Genomic DNA, 24910 nt, shown 5'->3' on the forward strand with positions numbered 1-24910 from the left:
GGGAAAGCTGGGCGTGCTGCGTTCAATTGTCTCTTTACTGTAACTCACAAGTGTCTCATGATTCTACAAAAACCTGAATGAAAGTTGAAGAAACTTCTCTTCCTCTCGTGTTTGTTTTCCACGCGGTCCACTTTCATGCTGCGTGAGGCCCGGCGCTCCAATAACGACATGTCAGGAATGCGAGGTCTCACCCCGAGCTATTGGCAGGTAATTGTCAAAAGCTTTGTTTTGGGAATCATCAAAGATCCTTATCTGTATTTGCAGTGTGTCGCCGGGAGCCCGTCCTCACGTGGGCTGATTGAAACTGAAAATGTGTGAGTGCGATCACATCCTCCCGTCTCTCCACCTTTTCCTGTCACATTCTGCGTCACGTCCAAAGGGGCAGTAAAAACCTCTGACTGTATCAAAAGGAAAAGAAATGGACTTGTGCACAGGTAGAGACGTCTTTACCAGCCCTCCAAGGCCAGCGGCACTGCGAAGGTGTGGAATTTGACGAGGCAATAACTCACGGCCCTCTACTGTAGCTCACATGGAACTGCTAACAGAAAACCCATGAAGGCTCAGGCGAGGAGTGGGCGATCAATCACGACTCTCTTCTTTTTATCTGGTTTAGCTAAGGGGAAAGCCAGATAAACACTCTGTGGTGCCGTTTCTCCAAGGTCAATCCCTGTGTGACACTAAAACCCCTCGCCGGAGATCCACCAGGCGTTTAGGTGAGAGAGGCGGATGGATGGAACGATGCAGGACCAAATATAAATGTTTAAGTTCAGGAGCCGAGTGGGGAGTGTACCTCCCAGAGCCTCGCTCCGGCAGATCAATCACGCTGATATCAGACAGTCATGGGAGGAATGTCAACAGCGCTCACCTCTAACCCCGTGTGTGAAGGCATTACAGTGGAGCGGTGACCCCTTGGTTCTCCTCACGGCGACCTCCAGGCAGCCCTGCTCTAATGGAGATTTTATGGATGGTGTTTCACTTTATAGAGACTGTAGCTGCGCGGCGGCTCTGGGAGCCAGATGTGTTATATGGACAAAGTAGGCCAATTACTGGAAAATGGAAAGCACACAGGACGCTTTTTCTCAGGTACAGGAACTGGTGTGTCAGTTAAATGTCCCACACAATTCATTGTTAATTAGTTGTGTGTGAGCACATCAAAAGACAGTCCTGAAAGATGCCACAGTAAAAAAAATTTAAAAAATCCCTCTTCGACAACTCATGAAGTTACTGAGGCCTTATTGTTTTCATCTGTGTTCGTTATAAAGCAGAATTACGCAAAAAGTACTCAACAGATTTGCCTGAAATTCTGTGGAGGGGTGGGACATGATGAAGAATTCGTTTAATTCATTCATTTGGTGCGGACATGGACCAGGGGCCGACATTTTTTCAAACATTCTTTTTTTCTTGATTTTAATGTGTGAATGTCTTTTCCAAAACATTTTAAAATCTCATCTTTAATGTTTAAAGTGCTTTGGACTGAACTTCCTTTTTTTTATCTAAGGTGCATGAAGTCAATTTTAGAGACAATGACATGATTTTCTCGTTAGTCGGGAGTTGGTGATGAATCTGGGATGACGGTGACGCTGATGGTGACGGCGATAACGGCGATGACTCTGATAACAGTGTTCTCGGTGATGATTATGATGATGATGATGATGATAACGGTGACAGCTGTGAAGAGGGTGCTTGTTGACAAGGGACAAACTGGACAGACCGAGCGTGTCCTGGTCTCACATCGCCGCTCCTTCCATCAGATAGAGAAACAGGGGTTTTTGTTGAACTCATATGCTTCAGCGTGGAGAGGTGTGCGTTCAGAAGTCTCCCAGGGTCAAGTGGAGCAGAGATAGAAACGGAAAGAGAAGCTGCTGGAGAGATAAAAGTTGACAGAGACACTTTGTACCAGTTCACCTCCTGCACACCTCAGCTGTGTTGTGAAACAGACAAATTGATTGTTTAGTTGCTTTACACACTCTCATGTGTTTTTGTTGTGCAGCAAATTAAGTGATTCAATTATAGCTCATTCAATTTTAACCATGTGAATGGTGGCTGTAGTTTTCTCACAGCTTTAATTGACACATCAGTCAAATCCCTTAGATTCAATTATTGCAAAGTTGTCAGAGTAAATAAAAATGAATGCAGGTTGATTACAACAGGCGTGTGATGTAATGAGTTATATTGGTGTTAAAACTGAGTGATCAACAACGACAGTAACCTGCACATCTTAATGCAACCGCTACATCCTGCAGCATCCTGCGTCTGGGTCCTGCATCTGTGTCACGGCAGCGTCCTTCCATCCCAGTGACTGTAAATACGATACAGTCAGTGTCAGCTGTCAAGCCTGATGTTTCACACTATTTTCAAAACTCATAATCAAAACTCACTTACCGGTAAAATGCTCCTTGAACATGCGTAGGTGTGATAAGAATGAAATAAAATAACAAAAACTATATTTGAGAAAGATTTGTTTGAGTTTTTAGCTTGGTCCATGTCCCATCCACGGACATAGAGGAGGCAACATGCTGCCACCCGGTGGCGTTTCGAGACGCTTTGACCATTTTCATGACCCCATTCTCAAACTTTGATGGCTTTTCAGAGAGAGAAAGAGGGAGGGGGGAGGGAGGGAGGCTGAAAGTGTGAGACAGTGAAAGGAATGATGGAGCAAGACAGACAGACTTAGTGCAGAGAGAGAGAGAGAGAGAGAGAGAGAGAGAGAGAGAGAGAGAGAGAGAGAGAGAGAGAGGGAGATAAAAGGACAAGAAAGAGAGGCAGAGAAAGAGAAGAGAGATCAAGTGTCAGGTCCACTGTGGTCCATTTTGCCCGGAGACAGCTGCAGCCACAACTGACAAATCCAGAGAGGCCCCTTCCTCTATAGGCACCGGGAAAGCACCGGGAATTATCCAGCGTCTCAGCTCTCTGCTCCTTAGGGAACCTCTTTCTCTCTCTCTCTCTCTCTCTCTCTCTCTCTCTCTCTCTCTCTCTCTCTCTCTCTCTCTCTCTCTCTCTCTCTCTCTCCCCCTCTCTCTCTCTCCCTCTCTCTCCCTCTCTAGTTAGCAGAGGAGGAGGAGAGGGTCACGGCCAGTTCCACCTTCCAGAGCCTCCACTGATACCCCTGCTCCACATTGATACCCCCCTCGCAGTCCTGGAATGGGGCAAATCCCGTATGTTCAGGGGGCACAAACCTCTCTCACCCCTCTCTCTCCCATACATCCTCTTATAATGATTTGTGTGTGTGTGTGTGTGTGTGTGTGTGTGTGTGTGTGTGTGTGTGTGTGTGTGTGTTGTGTGTGTGTGTGTTTTAAAGGGATATGGAAGGAGCTGTGGGGGTGAAGTGTGAACAGCTGTGATGTATTGTCGTCTGGGGCATGATAATATCCCCATGTCATTAGGACTGGACATTGCTAACATGTGTATGCATATGTGTGTGTGTGTGTGTGTGTGTGTGTGTGTGTGTGTGTGTGTGTGTGTGTGTGTGTGTTCAGGTAGGTTTTAAAACAAGCTCGTCACAGTTCAAAGGAGGCCACAGCGCGCTGGAGAAGCCCGATGCCTGCTGCGCCCCGTAAAGAACACAGAATTAAGTGAGTAAAGTGAAATGAATGCAGCCGCCGAGTATGAAAAAACGCAGGCTGCGGATATTAGCGTGCGAGAGGGAAGGGGGGCAGCGCGGGGGGCGATCAGGTAAATATGTGTGTTGTAAGGAGGGGCGGTGGAGGTTGAGGTGAGGGTGGGATTGGGGGGGGGGGGCAGTAGCTAGAAGGGTGAGAAAGGTAGAGGGAGGTTTTGATGTTTGTGGTGGGTTTGGGGGGGGGACGTGCAGCAGGGAGCGCATCGTAATGTATCTATTGAAGTTCTGGCCCCCGTGTTTGATACAGTACATCTGTAGCCCATTTCCCTCTTTTCCCCCAGCTGTGCACGCTCACGTGTACAGGAACAATAAGACCCGGGCCCATAAATTCTCTCACTCCCTCTCTCCCTCCACATCCATCTCCCTTAGTGTCCTTGTTTCTCTCTCTCTTATTTTATCTCTTTTGCTCTCCATCCTTTTCCGTCTGTCGTCGGCACCCAAACAAGCTTCTTCCTCACCTCCTCCTCCCGCCCCTCTTCGTTTTTTTGATGTAATATAGTGATGGGGTCCCTTCGCTGGAGGACACTGACTCGGCTGCTGCCCCCTCGCCCGCAGTAAAAAGCCTGAATTAATTGATTTCCTCTCAGTAAGAGGGGTCATGTCTTCTTCTGCTCTGGTTTCCGACATCCCTTCCTCCCCACCTCTTCTCTCGCCTCGCTCTCCCCCCATCTGCTCACCCCTCACTCTGAGTGCACCCCTTACCCCAGTCCCTCCGCCGCTGCCGCCGCCGCCGCTGCTGACACCACCACCACTCTCCACGACGCAGGAGAGTGGAAGTATCAGTTGGCCCCCGTCAGGTCCGCTGGGGTCCGGGTGCGCGGTAAATGAAATATGGTAGCTGTCGCATTAGGAAATCCATTGAAGTTAATGAGGGCCGGTGTTCTCTGCGGAGCCACATCTGCTGCTGGTTAGGCGCCAACACCCACCCCCCCCACCCCCACCCCCCACCCCCCCTGATCCAGACACCACTATGGGGACTGGTGGTGGGGAAGAGGAGAGTGGGGGTTTTGATACCGATGGGGGAAACTGGACCTGGGGTATTGAGTGGTACTGGCCAGCGGTTGGCTGAGTGGGGAGAGTGGCAAGGAATCTGAATGGCTCAGAGGTCGTGACCTTCAGGTAATGCGTAATGGCGGCGGGTTGGAGCATCGAGTAATGGATACCACACTGTTATCAGGGCTATCAGCTGGCTAAGCTGTTGTAAAACCACAGAAACCAGCCACTCCACACCCACATGCTGTAACAACACATGGCATCGACCCGCTGACTGAGAATCTCCCAGGATACTTCAGTACCCACGCTTTTATTTCAAGGTCAAACAATGACTCAAATATAACAATTACAGTTTTTTATTATTGTCCATTAATGAGCTAAGTCATTCGGTACCGCTGAGTGATTTTGAGTGGAACAGTCAGAGGGCGTCCGAGGCTCAACCGCTCGGCGCAGGATCGATCGCACGCTCGAAAACGAACAACAGCCGAGTCAGATCATCAGGTGTGTGGGGGGGCGAGAGAGTGATGAAGACGAACAAACAGTGAGGACAAGACAAGTAAACTGACCACTACATCGACAGTAGGCACCCAACTCAAAGGGCAGAGTTTTGTCAAAGGGTGACAGACACGGACGGGTCAAAAGTTTAATGACGTGTGTGTGTATGTGTATGTGTGTGTGTGTGTGTGTGTGACAGCGTCCCAGACAACGTGTATTGGGATGTATAGACAAACGACTCGGAGCTGCCTTGAAAGGCCGGTCACAGATCTTTACAATCAGGCCCTGAGTGCCGCACTAATGGGTTAGATTAGGTTCGGAATCATCCATCCAGGCCTGGTTTCAAAGGGTGTTGAGCCGTCCCGGCACCCGGAGTCTACACAGGCTGCTCCAGGATTTGTTTTGATATCAGGCTCGGGTCAAATATTTGCAAATTTTTCCACGTTTTGTTTTGTTTCAACCTGCTCGACGGGTTTAGGGCATCAGAGAGTGTTTGGCATGAGCTGTCAATCACACAGTTGTAAGTTGATGTTAGACTTCTCTGTACTCGCCCGCTTGTATGTTTCTGCGAATAGTTTGATTAATGGAAAAATAACCTGCGTTCATTTAACGCTATAACTCCGTCTCGCTTTAAAATGAGTTTATTCTGAAGGGAAATGTTTTGGCGGCTTGCGTAGTTTGTAATGTCTCTGTGTGTAGTTCCTTCTCAATGATATCATATATTAGCTCGCTGTAATAAAACTACAAACGTGGAACTGATGACTACAACCGCCCCGGTCAGAATTGATCCCAGTTATCTGCCTGTAGTTTGAGAGATAACTTGATGTTTGAAGAGTGATTCTCTACTCGGCTACTTCACCTTATCTTCAATTATTATTTTTGCAAAGACATGAATGGAAAACCTGTGGCAGTTTTTGCTATATGTTCATAAAAAATCTTATTTATCTCCTAATCAGTTTTGTCTTTATTAGTTTTATTCCAAATCAAGTGTCTGAGGACAATGGATCTATGTTAACTTGGTTATTTTAAAGAAACTTGAGCACCTTATATAGGACTTTACTGTTTGTTTATTTTGAGGGTCTCCTGATCCGAATGGGAGAAAACAAAATGTGGAGAAATGGTCACTTAACCTTTGTCAACTCCCAAAACAACTCACCCCTGCTGAGCCGTAGCGGGGGGTCAGCGCGCCCACTGAGGCGTCCGATCGTTTGTCACCTACAGTTCAGTCCAGGGAGCGTCTTCACTGCGTCATCCGTCTTCACCGTGCATTCTAAGTGTGTGTGTTTCTTGCCATTTGTCAATAGTTCAGAGTGCATCTTCGCCCATTCGTCTTCAGCGAGTGTCTTAAGTGAGCATTCTTCGTGTCCATTTCAGGTCATTAGTGGTCGGCGTGTATAATGGATGAATGGGGTGGGTGGCTATCAGCGAAATGTGAAGGGTTCTCTCTTCTTGTCTGAAACAGATAAGAAACAACTTCACACAATCGCGTTAAAGCACCTTTGTCATCTGTAATGTGAACAGAAAACATCAGCGTGGCGACAACACGGAGAGACAATGAAACACAGAGCAGGGCAGTGATTGCCATAGTTTTACGACTCTGAGAACCTGTCCACACTAATGTTTTACAAAACTAACTTTTTCTTGTGCTTTTGGTCCTTTCATCCACATGCAAACATCTTTTAAAGTCACTATAATGGAGATTATAAGCCTATTGCTCCTTTTAGACATACATTGAAGTCCGGGGATTTTCCTAAATGTTTCCAGAGAATCTGAACGTGAGAACGCAAATGTTTGAGTCGATTGTTCTGCACATTTTCCGTAACTCTTCCTACAAGCCCCCCATGAGTAAAATATCTGGAAAATTAACAGCTTGCGAGTGGGCGTGTTCCTATCGTACATTGGACGTATAACTGAAACAAAGAGAATACAAATATTTCAGGATCTAAAAGAGACAACGCGATTCAAGAGATTTCGGTGTAAAGACAAACTCTGGGAAATGTCCGGACCCAATCTTCATGTCTGGAAACGGCGAAGACAAAGACTAAATATCTCTGTAATTTGAAAACCATGAATCCTGACAAATATTTAAACCTCCTGATGTTGCATCATATTGATCATTGACCGTCGCTGTGCAAAATGATGAATGTGCCGTTTCCCCGCTCACTTGATGAAAAGTTTCTCTGCGCTCGCTTTGTTCGCACGAGCAGCATTTCAGTGACATCACGACTTAATTCGGGGCTTTTTCATCAAACCCAGAGACGTCTCGTGTTTTGCAGTTCAACGTTGACATGAACAATATTTATACAGCCTGAAGATTTGCTGTCAAGTCTTCTGTATGTTCCTCAAACAGTCGTGCGTGGGATCTTTAAGTCAACCTTAACCTTAGCAAACAGAATTAACCGTGTTACCTCACAAGACCCTGCATGATTCACTTAGTTCTTTGTCGACCTTCGTGACCCCCATGCCTTGTGGTGCGGGATTTGCCTGTGTTTCCCCCTCTCTCTCTCTCCCTCTCTCTGCTCTCGTTCCTTCCCACAGTCGAGAGACGTGCATTAGGGAGGAGCACTCAACACTTCCCATAAAGGTGAATGAGTCTGTGTTGTACATAATCTGTGTTGGCACGGCACGTTAGAATCATAAGGTTCACACTGTCAGACGATCTAGAAGCTGTACGGTTTGGCTGGGGATCACAGCTCTACTTGCTTCTATATATTAATATATATATATATATATATATATATACATATATATATATATATATATATATATAGAAAGTGGGTCAGACTGCCGCTCAGCTGCTGTGTGATATATGGAAAAATGAGAGGTAAGGTATGGAGCAGCACCCAGGCCTGTGCATGTGTGTTCTGCCTCTGTGCTTGGCTTCAGATGAAGGTGAATCTGGTGTGAGTGAGGGAATAAGTAAAGTGTGTGTGTGTGTGTGTGTGTGTGTGTGTGTGTGTGTGTGTGTGTGTGTGTGTGTGTGTGTGTGTGTGTGTGTGAGAGCCCTCATTAGCAAACTCCAGCCTTGCATTCACAGTATGAACGCGCCGCTCCTCCCCTTCCCCTCACTCTCAGCCTCTCGACTAAATGAGGTTAATAAACTCAAGCGTTTACTACCATCACCGACACCATCCCTCCTCCCCCGCCGTCTCCTTCATCCTCTCCCTCATCTACCTCCACCTCTCTTTGCACCCCTGAGCCCGGCGCTCCTCCACTCCTCCACTCCTCCACCTCCCCTCTCCTCCTAAGCCTCCCTCCCTCTTTCATCTTAGCTGAAATGCTTTCTTCCTCCTTTCTTCACCTCGTTTTTTTTTTTATTTTTTATTGTCATTGTTGCAGGGCGAAAGCTCTGGGATTTCCTCCCTCGATTTCCCAGGAAAGAGCTGCAATTACAGCTCAAGAGAGAAGAAGACCAGCTGTGCAGGGGAAGCTGTGTTTAAGTGGTGGGTCCAGGAGACAAAGAGGAGGGCGCCCCCCAGAGGCAAGGGAGGGAAACTGCTCAGAGCTCCCGCCACAATATTTCTTCCTCACATCGAAGCAGACACTCACTTTCAGACTACATGACTTTTTTTTTTTCTTTTTTTTTTAAGAATACCAGGCAGGATCATCGTGTCCTAACAACCCGTCATAACGAATAATGTGCCGTGTTGTGTCCTGGCTCACACACACACACACACACACACACACACACACACACACACACACACACACACACACACACACTGGCTGTGGCACAGTGATATCAAGGAAATGTGAAGAATGCATCAAACAGCCTTGGTTGCCCTTATCTCGCCCAGCATGTGGACAGGGACGTCCCGAAAGAAGAAAATACTCCGGACATGACTGAAGAGAGGACATTAAGGGCGAAAAGTTCCAATTCAGACGCCTGTGATGTGTTTTAAGAGCAGGAATGCTGTTCGGGTTTTGCAGAAACATTGTGTGGCTCGGTCTCGACACATAGATTCAGAGTGATCGTCCTTGTGATACGTTTTGCTGTTCGTTCCAACGATGCACGATTTGTTCCACCGTCGCTTTGTAATTGTACTTGTGCGATATCTTGTACAGTAAAAGCCGCCCTGTCGAAATTGAAATAGTGCTTATCTGACATCTGACTGGATTACCTTCAAACAAAAGGTTTAAGAATTATTTTCACCTCAGGCTCTTGGTCACAGTGCTCTCTCTCTCTGATCATATGACTAAAGGGGCCACTCCAGCTCTGCTATTTATCAAGGGCCGAGCTGTTAAAGCCTCCTCTGTTTTACTGCCCCGGCCCACGTTGGGTAATACGCAGCAGTAATGGTGCAAGTAATCGTGTCCTTTAAGGGATTACCACCGCGTCCAGTCCATCCTGCAGCGTGGCCAGAGACACCAGCAGTGGTTAAAGGAGAATGTGATCTCTCATATCTTTGTTTTTATCTGTGTAATATCTGTGTGATACATGATACTGCACGAGGGCACTGCATCACCTGGACGATCTACAACGTGCACATGCAAAGGCGGAAATTCAACTGAGGATCGAAGCGTAGGAGCCAAATCCAGCAGTGTCAAAAACTGACCACACACACACACACACACACACACACACACACACACACACACACACACACAGCAGCTGGGAAATAACTAATAATCAGGCAGTAACACTGTGCAAAAAGTGTGGCCCATTAATTTCCCTCTAAAAGGTTCTGAATTGAAGTGTATGCAAGCTCAATAAGAAATGTCCTCTATTGGCCACACAACCAAAACTTGTCAGTCGGACAGAGACACTGGACTTTTGGTCTTTTCATGGGATTTATGGACAAAGATAAAAAAAATTATTAAGGGTCACCAGGTGTCTCCATTACATTCCACTAAATGTCGAGTCAAATTTCTTCCCTGCAATATCTGTTTTGAAGGTTTTAGAAGCTGCCCCGTGCTAAGCCTGACAAGTCCGTGCTCAGTTGGCGTGAACTGAAATCCCTGTTGAACATATGCGATGTGATGGACACATTTATCTGGACATTTTTAAGATGCCTGGCCCCCGAGTGGAAATGAACCCTTGACCCGTGGCAGCACAGCCAGACCCACTCCGCTCCACGCTGCACCGCGTTATTAAAACCACTGTGATGTGCTGCCTGTTCAACTTCAGGCATCAGCTGCTCGAGATGTAATGTTTCCTAGCAGCTGTCGCACTGTCAGGTTGTGTGTGTGTGTGTGTGTGTGTGTGTGTAACAAAGAGAGTGATGGCAGCAGGAGTCCCTGTCGGCCCATGGGACAGTCGGAGAGGAGCAGACGGTCGTGTTGTTTCACTGGAAACATATGGTGAAACTCAAGTGTGTAATTTACCTAGGACTACGGGTGGCCCCCGAGTAGCGCGCGCGCACACACACACACACACACACACACACACACACACACGCACGTACACACAGTGATAGGGTGTAATTTACCTGGGGCCTATGGGTGGCCCAGGATCCCGTTGCACTTGTCATACACACACAGACAGCTCAAACACAGTTCACACTACTTGACACAGACGCAGAGAGTGAAACTAATTTTCCCAGGCCTGCAGGCAGGAGAGTAAGAAATCACACCTTGACAGAGATGTTGGAGACCCGCACTCGGAGAGAGAGAGACAGAGAGCGAGGCTGCGTTTAGAGGAAGAACTTACCTCTAAAATCCCAACCTGTGGGAGTTGCTGCACACCCTGGATCACATCCTCTCCAATTCATCAACCTGGATCCTTTTCAAAGCTGCTGCCCCCCCCCCCCTCTCTCCTTTCGAGAGAGAGAGAGAGAAGGAGATGAAGGTCATGGGAGCACCAGCGAAGGGGAAAGAAGACAGATGAGGAGTATGTCCCTCCCTGCATTCCTGCGCTGACCTTCGTAGTATTGTTGCACTGTAACTATCATCGGCCCACCATGCTTTACAGTGGGTTGTTATTGAGGTGGTGGGTGTGTGGGTGTGTGGGGGGGGATTATGGGCTCCCTCCAACCTGCATGCCCCACCCTTGTTCCACGGCAACCGTGAACCGTATCTAGTTTCACCTGAGGATTGACAGACAGGCGGGTCCCAGACGTTTGCAGTTGGCACTGTTTGAGGTGTGGGTCTGTCAGGGCTGATGTGATAGTCTGTCTGCGACTCTGTGTGTGTGTGTGTGTGTGTGTGTGTGTGTGTGTGTGTTAGTCTGGGAGAGAGAGAGGGAGCTGGTGTTTGATCTCCGTTCCCAGCCAAGAGGCTTTAACTTCACTCCAGGTGCAGAGAAGTCAACCTGAGGGCATGGGAGGCACATACAGTAGAGATCACAACCATGAAGTACTTAACACACACACACACACACACACACAGGCAGAGGCAGGAAGTATCTTCGAAGCAGTAACTCCGTCTGAGTAGCTCTTGCGGTTTTTAAAACTGGTTTACCATTTCAGTCTCTTAAAGACTCATCGGCGTGCTGTGGGATAAACATCTCTGTTGACATCCCGAGCAGAAGTACTGAGAGTGAGAGATGAAAAGGTGAAAGGGCCTCGGCTGGTGCAGTGGGCAGCGTAATGACAACGTGCAGGACGGGCTCTCGGCCCACTGGTACACAACAGGCACATGGAGATGGTTTTCTTTGCCCGGCAGAGAGTAAATAAGGTGGAAAATCAACGACGAGACAACAAGTAGTGATTTCTCGCTGTGCTGCAAATGTTCAACAGGTGCAGATTTGGCATAAAAAATAACCGGGTAGCCATTAGCTCCGCCATATAACCCGCGAATCGCTGTGTTTCGACATTAAAAGCTTTCCTCCACTTCACAGGCCCTAAACGCAACGTGAATAATTGCTCTCTTCATTCCACTGTATCTCCGCACTGGGAATCTGTGTGGTCCATAATGAGTGCAGTAAACATCTGCTACTCCCGTATTAGAGACCATTTTCCCTGCATCTCATCCTGTAATATGGAGAAATTAGAGTGCAGGGACTCATTCTGCGTGTTTACACACACACACACACACACACACACACACACACACACACACACACACACACACAGGGAGAGAGAGCAGACATAACATCAGGAGTCCAAGTGTTTTTATACTACCTAACTGACGCTCTAACATACCATCTCAACACCACAATTTTCCATCCACAGGGGCAAAACACTACCGGGTGTCCTCACTGCTTTTTTCTTTTCCTCCCCAACCCCCCCCAACGAAGTGCCAGCGTACTCGGGCTGATTCCAAAAAGGCAGATTTACTGATTTATTTGGAAATCTTCATGAAGTTAAACCCAAGAATCCCCTTAAAAGATAAATCCAGAACATGTACTGATTGGACCTTTTTTTCCTGCTTTTAAACCGGAGAACTCAGATAACCTGCTTTTCCTTTGGGGAACAGGCATCTCCAGCCTTTGTTCAGCTGGAACAATATGTTTATTTAACATGGAAGGAAATTCCCTCGAAACGCTGCAACACACAACAAAGGCTGTTATGCAACGGCGGGTGGTCGCAACATTTATGGAGAAATGGTGCCATCTAGTGGCAAGACGCCGAAACGCAGACCAAAGTGAAAAGAAACAAAACAAACCACCAAACATTGGAGTTGCATGAATACATTTTATTATAGGAAACACTTAATATCTGCTAAATGGCAAATGTCACATCTTATACCAGTAATGACAGAACTCATCGTCAGGCAGACTGGTGGATAAGACAAAATGGAGAAGGCAGAACACACCAGCTTCCATGTTGGCTCCTCCTTATACACACGTGCAGCTGTAGCAAACATCTGGATGACCGTCCAGCAGAGTTCCACATCCCTGCCACCCTCACATCACTGTCTCTTCCCGTTGGTTAAAGCAAACGACCTTTGACGTTCAGGAAGACCTGGTCCTCACTTGCTCATCTCCTGCTGCACCTCCTTGAGGATCTGCTCCTCCAGCTTGGACGTGTCGTACTCCTTCAGCATGTCGTACTCCCGCCACGGCTCCGCCCACTTCTGCACGAACTCCGCCTGATGGGGGGTCATACACAAGTCGTAGCGGATGCCCTGGATGTTGAAATTCGGCCGTTCCCAGTGTTTCTGCCACGGCTTGGGGCGCATCCTCACTTTGAGCTGGTGAGTGGACAGATGGAGAGAAACTCGATTATTTCACATCGCAACATGCTTGACTTTCATTAAAGCTGCTTTCAAACGTGCAGTAACTCCAGAGATCCTCCAGGGGCTGTACGTGTGTCTCACCTTGTTGACAGAAACCTCTCCGGTCGGGGAGAAGGGCACGGGCTTCATGTTGGGGTCCACGGTGCTGTACTCGGGCATGGCATCTCTCAGATACATCAGGTTGTCGTCCAGACGTTTCTCCAGCTTCAGCACGTCGATGCTCTGGATACGAGGACTGTACAGCTCGTAGCAAATCTCCACACCTGAGCCACACACACAGAAATATACGTGATTCAAACAGGTGTTTTACCTGAAGCTGTGAAGAAACTCGTCTTTCCTCTTCCTCGCTGAAGTTTAATCTTAAATCAACACCTGTAGTTTCCATTACATAATTGTATTTATATTCGTATTTCATGTTGTTATCTATCAGTCTTTCCTGGAGCTGCAGCTACACGACTTCAAAGTGTTTGAAAAGCATTTCGAAGCCTCACCTTGGTTGTCGATGATGTTCCTCAGGACGAACGTGGCTCCGAGGCCTTTCCCACCTCTCTGGATGCAGATCCCAACAAAGCGGTTCGTTTTCCCGCTGGCATTAGGGTCGGCCATGGTCACCGCCAGGACACTCCCTTGAAAACGATCAAAAATAACTTGCATGATTAGAATTGATAAGATATTAAATAGTCTTATTATAGACTTTGAGTGAAGGTGGTGGTTTTAAACTCTTCTTTATGAGCAGAGAACACTACAGGGCAACTAATCGATGTGTTTTTGCTGTTGATGAAAATTATATTGCGATGATTATTTTTGATTGTGTCATCGCTCATCTCTATGGTAACACAGCAGCATTAACGATTTATATGCTGTGTCTCAATTCAGGGGCCTCGTCCTTCGGAGGCTGCGTCTGAAGAGCGATTACGTCACAGCGGCACGACGAATGCGTCCTTTCCATCCCAGAGAAACGAAGGCTCCACCAGGTGAAACGGTGCCGGCAAAGCAACTCAACCAAACTTCAGCTCTGTTGCTAGGATATCAGGGCGGGATGAGCCTCCTTGGACCAGACTGTCTCATTTTGGTTTTGCGGTTTACGTGGCCCAAGAAGGACGTGACCTTGATGGACCAGGTTAGATCGCGTCCTTCTTAGAAAAGCCCCTGAGTTGAGACACGTCTACATAATGATTTGCAGAAACTGAATCCAGGGGAGGAGGAAGAAGCGTCTCCAGACCCGGCTCGTCTCCCTCCAGTTTGCGGAGGAGGTGCACCTGGAGCGGTTCAGGGTTCCTCACCTGCGTAGAACTCGGGGATGTTGAGCACCTTCCTCCTGCGGATCATGTCCTTTCTCTCCATGGAGAACTTCAGGGGCTCGGTCCTCTGTCGTGGGGGGATGAACTCGGGGCTCAGGAACCTGCAGGGGACAGAACACGTGAAACCATCACACAGCCTGGACATGTGACGAGGGTCAAGAGACCGGTGGACATCTTACTTCCGCAGAGACGTCACAGACTGAGTCTTGTCTATGATGACGGGTCTGGGTGGAGGAGCGAATTTGGGAGGGTCGCTGCTCCCGAGACGCACAGACGTGCACACGAAGCCTGCAAAACAACAACACGTCACTTTGTAAACACGTCACTTTGTAAACATCAGTCACACGAGCTCAGCTGCAGTTAGCACGGCTCACAATTAGCCTGAGAAATGACGTTTAGCTCGTGTAGCCTAGCCCGGGTTAAGTCCTGCGCCATCTACGCGACCTGCCCGCTGACTGTAAAGTATTTAAGCACACGTCCGGTTTCACTTACGTTCATTCTTGAGCTGCAAGTTCCGCAACAACCTCAGAGAAAGGATGAACCTGTCGAGCCCTGTGCTGCGGGCGGCCATGTCTGACCTTCTACTGTCACGTGGGAGCTCGTACGGAAGCCGTGCGGGACAGACAGGGTTTGAAAACGCGATTGGTCCCGAGCTGTAATTCAGCAGGTTGTCCACAAGATGGCGCTAATGTTCCATCGGTCACACGTGCACAGTGTTTCAAAGGGTTTTTAACAAGTTCACAATAAACATCCCCAAAATATGAAATTAAATGAAATCAACAATGTAAAACATATTATTATTTATAATATTAGTAGTATTAGTATTGTTGTTATTATTATTGTTGTTATTAATAATAATAATAATAGTGACATGTGAGAACTTTCATCTATAACAATCCTACATATTTTATTAGATGAATAGATATTAGATGATCAAACAAGCTGGTAGTATATATGTCAAAAAGTGATTGTCAATGATAAAAAAGTACAATATTTACCCATGAGAAGCCTGGAGTATACACATCAGTACTCATCAGCTCGTAGCCTGTGAACTTCTGATATTTGGCCCTGATTGATAATCCATGACTGAAGACCCAAAGGTGACGGGGCCTTTGATGTGAGGGCCCCCCCACCACCCACCCTCACCCCCTAATTGAGGAACTCAGACTTGAAACATCACAGCCTGTTTTTAAACCATCTCTCAAAACTTACTTTTAACAATTAAACTCAAATAATAATCTTATATATTATATAATAATCTTAGATTGTAGATTTCCTATTATGTCATTTGCTGTGTTCAATTTTAATTGTATTAGTGTATTATTTTTGCTTGTTGCTCGTTTATTATTTGTCCTCTTTGTGAAGCACTTTTGAAAGATGCCACAGAATAATAATAAGGATAATAATTATTGTTATTATTATGATTAGCATCAGCAGTAGTTGTTGTTGTTGTTGTGGTAATAACATCAAATAATAATTAATACTCAGATAAAAACATTGATTTATCCATTAAGTTATATTAAAAAGATCCATATTTTCGGAGCCAATCATTTCCTCGAGGTCCGAGGCGACACACAGAAGCTTCCTGCTGCATTAGAAACTCTTGATGGAGACATTTCGCTGCTGCGTGTGTCAGGCGGGGAACTGTGGGTTTTTGAGACCATGCAGGGAGGAAGGGAGGAGGAGGGAGGAGGGGTCGGTCCTCCAGGTGGGCTGCCTCCTCCACACACCACACAACACAACACGCAGTTAGAAATGAGGCAGACGCGTTCCCGGTGCCACGGCAGTGCGGTGGGAGGATGAGGGACACGATGGAACCGCACATCTCCCGCACGCGACGACGCACGGCCTGAACACTCAATGCTGCTGCTGCTGCGGCCGCTGGATTTTTCTAATGCTACAGAGGAACCCACGAACTTTGAGGCTTCAAGGATGTTCTTCTCGGATGGGACTCTCTCAGCCGTCAGTAGTGCGCTCCTGTTGGGAATAACGTGCCTCGCCGCGCTCTGCGACCTCACCCAGGGCTCCTCGGACCTCTCAGGTTGGCACTAGTTCGTGTTGTGTTGACAGAAGCTGTGTACAAGCTGTGAAATGCGCTTTGAAATCCCACTTTATTCCCCCTTTTCTGCGTTTACTTCACACTTCATCCCAGGGGCGTAAAAGTTACGCTCCTTGCACGTTGGATCCGACTTTTACGCACGCGTTTACCAAGCAGTGCGCAGGGATTTGCAGTGTTGCGTCGCCTCAGCTCAGGACAGCCCGTGCCTGTGGCGTGCTGCAGCTTGCAGGGCTCAAGTGTTTCGCCTCATAAACCGACTAGAACACAACCTAAACATGCGGAAAAGACCCGTATCCTGCGCTTATCTCCCGGCCCCATTCTGACACACTTGTAGTGGAGGGACTACGACCAAATCCTGCTGTAATGGGGGATTAATGGTTTCCCAACGCAGCTCTGCAACGCATATCCCACTGATGCAATTGAGATAAAAGTGGTTAATGTGTCACTGCATCCGTGGGAGCTATTGTCTAAAGACCCAGTGATCTCCTGTGCAGCTTTTAAACAGTTTATTGTGCTTCACATACAAGTTGCTGGGGAAGTAAGTCAACGCATGGCTGCCAGTTACTTGAGGTTTAAGTGCAAGCTGGTGTGACAGAATCTGCAGGCTTTTTTTTATTTAAGGATATCACTAAACTAATGAGTGATTCCGTGTTGCAGTGGAGGCCACTGAGCTGCGCTGAGCCCAGGGCCAGCCTGCAGGTCTTGTTTACTGTGCCATAAAACAGGAAGGGAGCTTTGTGTCAGTGTTAATTGGCCTCTAATGGGTCTAATGGTTGGAAACGAGCAGCCTCGACACTGTGGGGAAAAGGTGCTAAAGAGCAGCTGTGTGTTAACGTGCACCGCCTCTGTGCGTGAGGCCCGTGCTGCTGCCTAATGAGCTGCTAAAGATGAAGGTGCATTAACAAGGTTTCAGTCCTGTAACGTCCTGGCATGTGTGCATGTGGTTGTTGATTGAGCCAAATATAATACAACCGAGTTAATCAAATGGTTAATTAAGCAAGGAGGGATAAAGACCATCTGATTCCAGATTTCCGCCGCTCAGAGCAGATTTATCAACACCCCGGCTTAGACATGATTATGCAAATATTATGTCACAGGCAGAAAATAATTTGTTGGAACGAGAGCTTTGGGTTCTCCAGGAATTGTTCTACCTGACTGGTTGGAAGTCGAGCTTTCATTCGACATTTCTTTGCTCCTTTGTAATTCTCAGTGACCCCCGATATATACTTACTTTCTTGTGGAGCTCTTCAGTTGCTGTATATGGACCTAATATCAGTTTTATTGTTGGAACACTTGCTGTGGAGTCCAAGGATGCAACTTTCTTTGCTCATCAGGGACAGAGCGTACTCAGAGGCCTTTTTCAGTCATGACCTCAGGAGAATGTCTGCAGAGTTGGGGGTGCAGCAGGCAGAGGTAGGATGTAACTTATAAATGGCTCTGCTGAGTTCACATGGTTTTGTTTCCAGTACATCAACACCGGCGTCTGCCTTTAGAAACACCATCAACACGCCCACTCGCTGCCGGTGAATCCTGCGGAGGATCTCCTGCTGTGTTCTCACATCAGCTCCTTCGGACTCTCTGCAGACTTTTCACCAGGGGCTGGCTGGAGGAAGTCTGCATGAAGTCTTGAGGCTCTCTCTCAGACATTTGCGTTCGCACATGCAGCCCCTCCGGAGAATGTTCGGTGGTCTGTCTTAAGTTCAGTGCACGTCTGAAAGCAGCTTTACAGAAACGCTGACCGAGCGTCCCTGTGAATGAAACGAGAAAACCTCAGGGGACAAAGAAATCCTTCAGTCTTCACATTCTCCACCGGCCGGAGTCTCCCTGGAGACCGAGAGGAGCGGATTGATTGACAGGTGCTGCCGGGCTGCAGGGTGACAGAAGTGGTGGGTTGGGATCCAACATCTGTCAGTCAGACCTCTCATGAGTCAGATGGTTGAATTAGTGACGACAGCGAGGCCTCGGTCACTGAGGTGCATTTACCAGCTGGAGCCAATTGTTGAATGTCTCCAGTTGTAAAAGTTAATTTGTGTCCTTCTTGCATTTGCATCATTTGTTGACGACGGGGGGGGAGTAATGGCAGTTTCACATTTCGTCAGCGGCTTTCAGCTCACTGCTGAAATGGAAACAAACTGTGCCGGAGGGTAATTTAATTCTCTCTCTCTCCCTGTTATCATCTGCTATTATACAGCTGCCTGAGCGGCTAATTAGAGGTGTGGAGTGAGCGCCGCAACACTTAGCAGCCCCCGGGCTAACTGAGGTGGCAGGAAGCTGATTAATACTCTTTATCTCAAAGGTTATTGACACTTTGTTGTTGTTTTTTTGTCACTTTTCTCGCCTCCTTCACGCTCGTGCACAGTTTTACTGATGTGACGAGGGCTCATCTTGTAACGTAACTGTTCTTTCACAGAGAACAGGCTGCGCTAAACAAACCCAGCCAGCTGCCAAACATCCTTCACCACATATGTTGAGCTTTGTCACTTCAAATATGGACGATTCTGCACCACAGCATCAGATTCACACCAAAATAGAGCCAAAAAGGAAGTTGATTAGTAAGTGTACGGGCCTGATATTCAATAAATCATTTGTTATTTTATGGGTAAAATGGCCCAAATATAGTAGCAGTTTCTCAGTTGTGGGGATGTGCTGCTTTTCTATTGAAGGATGAGACATTGGCCAAGAAACAACCCATTAAACTTTGTTCCAGTCAAAGGGGCAGATCCAGGTTTTTTAGGGTTAACTTAGAATGTTAACTTTCTTTAACATTGTCAGGTTGTGTGTTTCACCATTTTCCCAAAGTATATTCATTTGATTTTGATTTGAACAGGCATCTATTAGCGTTTGCAATGTGGTGCAGCTTGATATGGATGTGAGGAGACTGTGGGCTTTGGGCAGACGTAGGTTCTCTACTGAGTTCCATTCTAGTTGATAATGAAAATAATTGGTATCTGCATTTTAACACTCTCCTCATCTCTAAGACTATACATCACATTTTTGCCTTTAGTGTTTCCTGAGATACACAAGTGTTATTTCTGCTTGTCTGTACTTTGCTCTAATCAGACGATGTTGAGATTGAATCATTTTTGTTAAAACATAGATAACGTGATGGAAATCCAGCATCTTCTGCCGCTCGCTGAGCTTTTCTCGCGCTTACACAGAAGAAGCTCAATTAGAAGCGCATGCAGTGTTTATCACTTGTTGCCAGGCGAACTCCGTGCCGCTGCCAAAGGGCTACAGTGAGCGAGGCAGCGTTCATTCTCTTCCTCTGTCATAAAAAAAACCCTGTGGGCGAAACCTTATTTAACCCCAGTGAATAGGATGTGAGGCTGTCGAGGGGCTGAGGGGTCAACTGAGGTCAACCCATAGTAACTGTGAGTGTGTGGTTAGGGGGGGTGGGTGCGGGGTGGGGGTGGGGGTGGGGGGTGGTATCATCCATCTCGGTCTTTGTTCCCCGCTGTCGAACCTCGTGAACACATGTCCCCACAATCAGGAAAGATAGAAAGAAAAGTCAACAGCTTTTCCATAGGTCATGAATTTTGATTCAGTTCAAGAGAGGAGGAGGATGAAATTTGGAGAAATGATCAATAAGAGTAAAGTAAAAATAACTTTTTTACAGTTTTTATACTTTTATATTAAACCTATATTTCCCCAAAAATGAATCAATAATTATAATATTATCCCGCTAATGACAGCTACTGTAGTTTTCTAGAGTTGTATTTCATTGATTTATAGGAAAAAGTATTGATTGGACAATTACAATAGGGCGGAAACACTTAATCGATCAGCTGCAACAGCCAATCACTTTTTCCGGTCCTGATCATTTGGTTTACAAAATAAAAGAATTAGTGGAAAACCTCACTTTCTTCAGCACAATCAATATTCAAATCAAGAATCCAACGATTAATTGACGATAAATAAGAAATAAAAGAAGTGGGGACATATCAGCTGATTGCTTCACTGTCGCGAACCCTCCGAGCTGCACGACACTGCAGCCAACACACACACACACACACACACACAGACACACAAAAATCTGCCTGCGCTATTAACGGATTACTGGATCAGGCTCCCTCTATCTGCCCACCCCCACACTACACACACACCCCTCCACCTATCACTGAGCACTACCCGAGGCCCCTCAACTCATAATCTGCTCCGTTTTTGCTCGTGGCCCCCAGATAAGGGTACAGCGCACCGGACCCCATGCTCTCTCCTCTCTCCTCTCGACCCCTTCCCTTCCCCCACTCACACACCCATCAGCTCCCCTGCTTCTTTCCTCACCACCACCACCACCACCACCACCACCTCTCCATCTCCTCCCCACCTCCTGCCTGCCTCGACTCCTCCCTGGGGCTTGCCCTGATCACTGTTTCTCTGTCTGCGTGAGCGCCAGGTGAGCTCTGTCTAAACAAATCCTGCCGCCCACTTGTTTTGTCTACTGCGGTGTCGGCAGGCGGCTCGGCCGACAGCGAGAGTCTGGCATAAGGCCGCTTTTCTCAGGGAGTCAATAGCGAGACAGTGATTGCTTCTCCTCAAAGAATAGTTTCTGTGAAGGGGTTTTCAGACATGAACTCTGGAGAATGTCCTGCACAATTTGGGTTTGGACTTTCTCCGGAGTTTTGGTTTTTCAGCGTTCAGGTGAGAGAGAGGTGGTGCAGAGGCGAAGACCTAATATATTTATTCCGCTGCAGAGATCACATGTTTTTGTCTTCTACGTGTATGGCACCGCCTTTTTCCAACCTGAGATATTTTGTATTCTTCTTGTTTTGCTCATTTTCTCACTGCTGTGTCCTCACACGGTTTCATTCGACATTCTCCAGACTTTTACGAGAGCGCTGGTGGCCGGAGAAAGCCCAGAGCCTCCTGGGTGTCAAAGAGGGAGCTTAGTACAGTCGAACTAAAACCCCTTCTTGATTTTATCATTTAAATCCACCTGAATGCTGAGAGCAGACAGTTTGCAGAAGGGTTGATCAAATCTGAATGTTTTTTTCCAAATCTGCTTATCGCAAATCCTTTCAAATCCCTTTGAAAGCTTTGCTTTTTATAAACTTTCAGTAAAAAACCTGGCGAGAGGTTAAATGATAAGGTCTTGAACTACAAAACCTGAATCATTTTAGCTCTTTATCAATAATCAAGATGTAGTTAAAGATAACATGGACCAGAAATGTCCAGAAATGAAGCCTAAATATTCCAGGTACGAAAGCTGTCACCTAGAGTCGGCCTCAGATGTCAACCATGACGTTTCAACTCGTCTTTATGGCATCAAATAAATTGAAACCAAACTTTCTAGATAAGATTGACCTAAAATGTCAGACCTCTTAATACGGTCCATGTCCCGTCCACTAACACGGATGAGGCAGCAGGAGTTATAACCCGTACCAGCCACCAGGTGACAATCGAGGGGCTTTAGCGTCACTTTTATGGAGAAGTCATGTCGTCCATCTTTTATATACAGTCTGTGTCAGAAACCCACAGAAGGTCATTAAAACTCGGAGGAGTCAGAGGTCCGTGCTTCACGTTACAGAAAGCGAACACTTCGTACGCTGGGAATTTATTGCTGACACTTAAAATGTCATATGCGGCCGTTTAGCTTCACGTGTTATGTGGTCACGTTTAGCCTGAATAAATCCCAAAGACTTCTGGGACATGAACGACTGAGGGAAAAGGTTAACGTGCAACTATCAACTGCTGAATGTGCGTGCCTCCCGTGTGTAGTTGTGGCACAGTGTGTGTGTTTGTGTGTGTAATTTAAGGTGGAAGTCTGGCCTGACACAACATGATAGCGATGAAAGACATGACCTGCTGTGTAAGTCTCTCCACCTGGATACAATAAGCACATAAACAAACACACACACGCATAAAGCAGAGCTCGACATCACGTCGGGGAGCAGCACAGCGGCGCTGGCGATGAGAGACGGGTGTTTACAACAGGAAACGACGCTTCCCCGCCGCTCAATTTACACACAGTGTGAGAAAATTTAATTATCCCACATAAGAGCTGCAATAAACAGAGCTTTATAGTCATAGTTTCACTGTGGAGGGTTTAGAAAGTGAATTGAGATGCAACTACAGATAAATCAAGTTTCTTGTGTGTGTTTTTTACGAGGAAACACAACACGCCGATGGAAATTCCCGAATAAAAGGACGAAGCATTGAGGGCAAAAGCGTCGACATGATTAATGTCTTGAAGGCGAGTTTTGTGTCAACGGAGTCAAGTCCTGGCATATGAGCCACGGTAACCAATCAAATTCAGCTTTTGTCCCGTTGCCAAAATATGTGCAGGGCGACTGCACATCCTGACTGAGGTAATACTTATTAAATGATTTGGCTGCTGTTGGGGCAATTACACACGAAATTAAGTGGAGGTATGTCAGTAATGTTCCGTGCAGAACAGAGTCGCAGGGAAGTTTCTGTATCGTAGAAAGTTTATTGCAGAAAATGATCTGTTACCTTTTATTCTGACATTTATACAGTATATTTTAGTTTTGAAAGGCATCACCAGCTGCTGCATTCTTCACCTCATATCCACGCTGCTGCTGAGCCCCTAAAACAGAGACTTTTGAAAATGCTACTTCATCGGCCAGGCGAAATAAATCCCTGGTCACTGCTGTTCCTTCATATTTTCCTGCAACTAACTAACCACCTGCAAATAGACAAACTGTTTCTAAAGCTGTTTCTAAAGCTGTGTTCACACCGAACGTGAGATTACCGACCTTTCACTTCAGCCAGTCGTTCGATCGAATGATCTGAGTAACGCGACGCGAAAATTCCCTTCACGTTTCAAGTAACGCTCATTGTCAGTTATTCCTCCCCTGAGCTCTTTGATTTCCCTATGTGGGTTCATATAGAGACGATGATGATGATGATGATGATGATGAGGGACGACAGTTGCCTAAAGACTCAGATGTTTAAATGTTTCCATGGTTGGAGTCATATGAACTGAACCACCTCTGGTGTTTCAGCACTGTGCAGTAATGGAGCGTCATCACTGTGTTGACTGAGGACGTTGGCTGCTTTAAAAAAAAGAAGAAATTACTGTAATTGAAGCGAGAGTAGGTGTCACTTTTTCAAACTGTCTCGTGCCTGATTCTGGGGGTGAAACTCCTAAATTAAAACCAGACTGGGGTTTTTAAATCGCCCAACGTCGGCTGCATGAGAAGGTCTAACTACCAGCTGAGATGGGCTGGATGTCCTCATCAAATCTTATAATCGGCACAAAACCGCTCAACCAGCCAGCCTGTAATGCCATAATCATTATTTTTCATATGCTGTAATTCTGTGAATCCACCCAAATCGCCCATTTCGGTGTTGAGCTGGATGGTTTTATAGTAATAACTGTTATTGGGGTAGGGAGGACGGGGGCCTAATTCCTCACCCATTTATCTGCAAAGACGTATATATGTAGACACTGCAGGTGTGTGTTTGCACTTGCCCTCTCTCGCGTGGGGGGGGTGTAAGAAACTCCAAAGAAAACACGGAGAAAACATGCGAAAAAAGATTCCTCAGTGACACGCCGGTGTTGCTTCATGCAGCTGCACCTCCAGTGAGCGGTTCCCCTCATCTTTACTTTCTCTGTTTTGGCAACAGCCGCGGCAATTAATTAATCACGTGTTATCATTTGTCATTTTAAACACAATCTCCCCTGTGTTCTCTGGGGACAGACGTGTTTTCTTTGAGGGCAGAGAGCTCGCGGGAGGATCAGATAAGTGGCCGATAACCTGCCGCTGCAGGTACGGCGCCTTGCTCCATCCAGTGTGTGAGGATCAAACTAAGCTGTGGTGTTGAGAAAGAGACTAATGGGTGTGTGTGCACAGGCAATTATCCCCCTCACGTCCACCCCACTCATGCAGGATTGAATTATGCATTTAAACAACCCCCCCACCCCCTGCAACAACGACACAAATGCACATGCAGAAAAAACACCTTTTTCTGCTCTTGCATCTCGAAGAATGTGAACCATGCTTTTGATGCCACTCCTCCTCCCTCCTGTCTGTCTCTCTCTCTCTCTCTTTTCTCCTTCTCTTCCTGGGAGATGATTTATGTTTGGTTTCGGAGTCTGCATGTCCGCCTTCCTCTTTTTTTTTTTTCTAATTGTGTCTGCATCCCTCAATCCTCTCTTCCGTCTCCACTTCAGTGTTGAGGGGAAACGCTTTGAACGTCATTTTTTTTTTTTTTTGTGTACGGTTTGATTAAACCACCAGAGGGAAAGAGAGAGGGAGAGAGAGATGGAGAGAGAGAGAGATGGAGAGGTAGAGAGGTGGGGCGCCGAAGGGCCAGTCTGAACAAGGAGGCATTGTGTAGCCCCCCAACTGTGAGGGACTGACA

General features: G+C 46.8%; 2 protein-coding genes across 2 annotated transcripts in view; one reads left to right on the forward strand and one right to left on the reverse strand.

Moving 5' to 3' along the window:
* Nucleotides 1-12661: 12661 nt before the first annotated feature.
* On the reverse strand, nucleotides 12662-15139 carry mrpl19 (mitochondrial ribosomal protein L19). The gene is made up of 6 exons (XM_035144774.2): nucleotides 15019-15139; nucleotides 14706-14814; nucleotides 14509-14627; nucleotides 13717-13851; nucleotides 13307-13488; nucleotides 12662-13180 (listed from the first exon to the last, which is right to left on the reverse strand). The coding sequence occupies exons 1-6, from the start codon at nucleotides 15095-15097 to the stop codon at nucleotides 12959-12961; spliced, it is 846 nt and encodes a 281-aa protein (XP_035000665.2). The 5' UTR covers nucleotides 15098-15139; the 3' UTR covers nucleotides 12662-12958.
* A 1012-nt stretch (nucleotides 15140-16151) lies between these two features.
* Nucleotides 16152-24910, forward strand: part of LOC118099659 (protein eva-1 homolog C) — a 65884-nt gene continuing 57125 nt past the window's right edge. The window contains exon 1 of the mRNA XM_035144362.2: nucleotides 16152-16567. Coding sequence (XP_035000253.2) covers nucleotides 16387-16567 — 181 coding nt within the window. The 5' untranslated portion in view covers nucleotides 16152-16386. The remainder of the gene's footprint in view (nucleotides 16568-24910) is intronic.

This window comes from Hippoglossus stenolepis, chromosome 20 (assembly GCF_022539355.2).
Source record: "Hippoglossus stenolepis isolate QCI-W04-F060 chromosome 20, HSTE1.2, whole genome shotgun sequence".
NCBI lineage: Eukaryota > Metazoa > Chordata > Actinopteri > Pleuronectiformes > Pleuronectidae > Hippoglossus > Hippoglossus stenolepis.

Bases quoted from the DNA above. Each gene is read 5' to 3' on its own strand.
- mrpl19 (XM_035144774.2), bottom strand. From the start codon at position 15,097: ATGGCCGCCCGCAGCACAGGGCTCGACAGGTTCATCCTTTCTCTGAGG. The intron at 14,815-15,018 runs GTAAGTGAAACC...GTTGTTTTGCAG, and splicing joins CTTGCAGCTCAAGAATGAAC to GCTTCGTGTGCACGTCTGTG. The intron at 13,181-13,306 runs GTGAGACACACG...TCCACTCACCAG, and splicing joins GAGAGGTTTCTGTCAACAAG to CTCAAAGTGAGGATGCGCCC.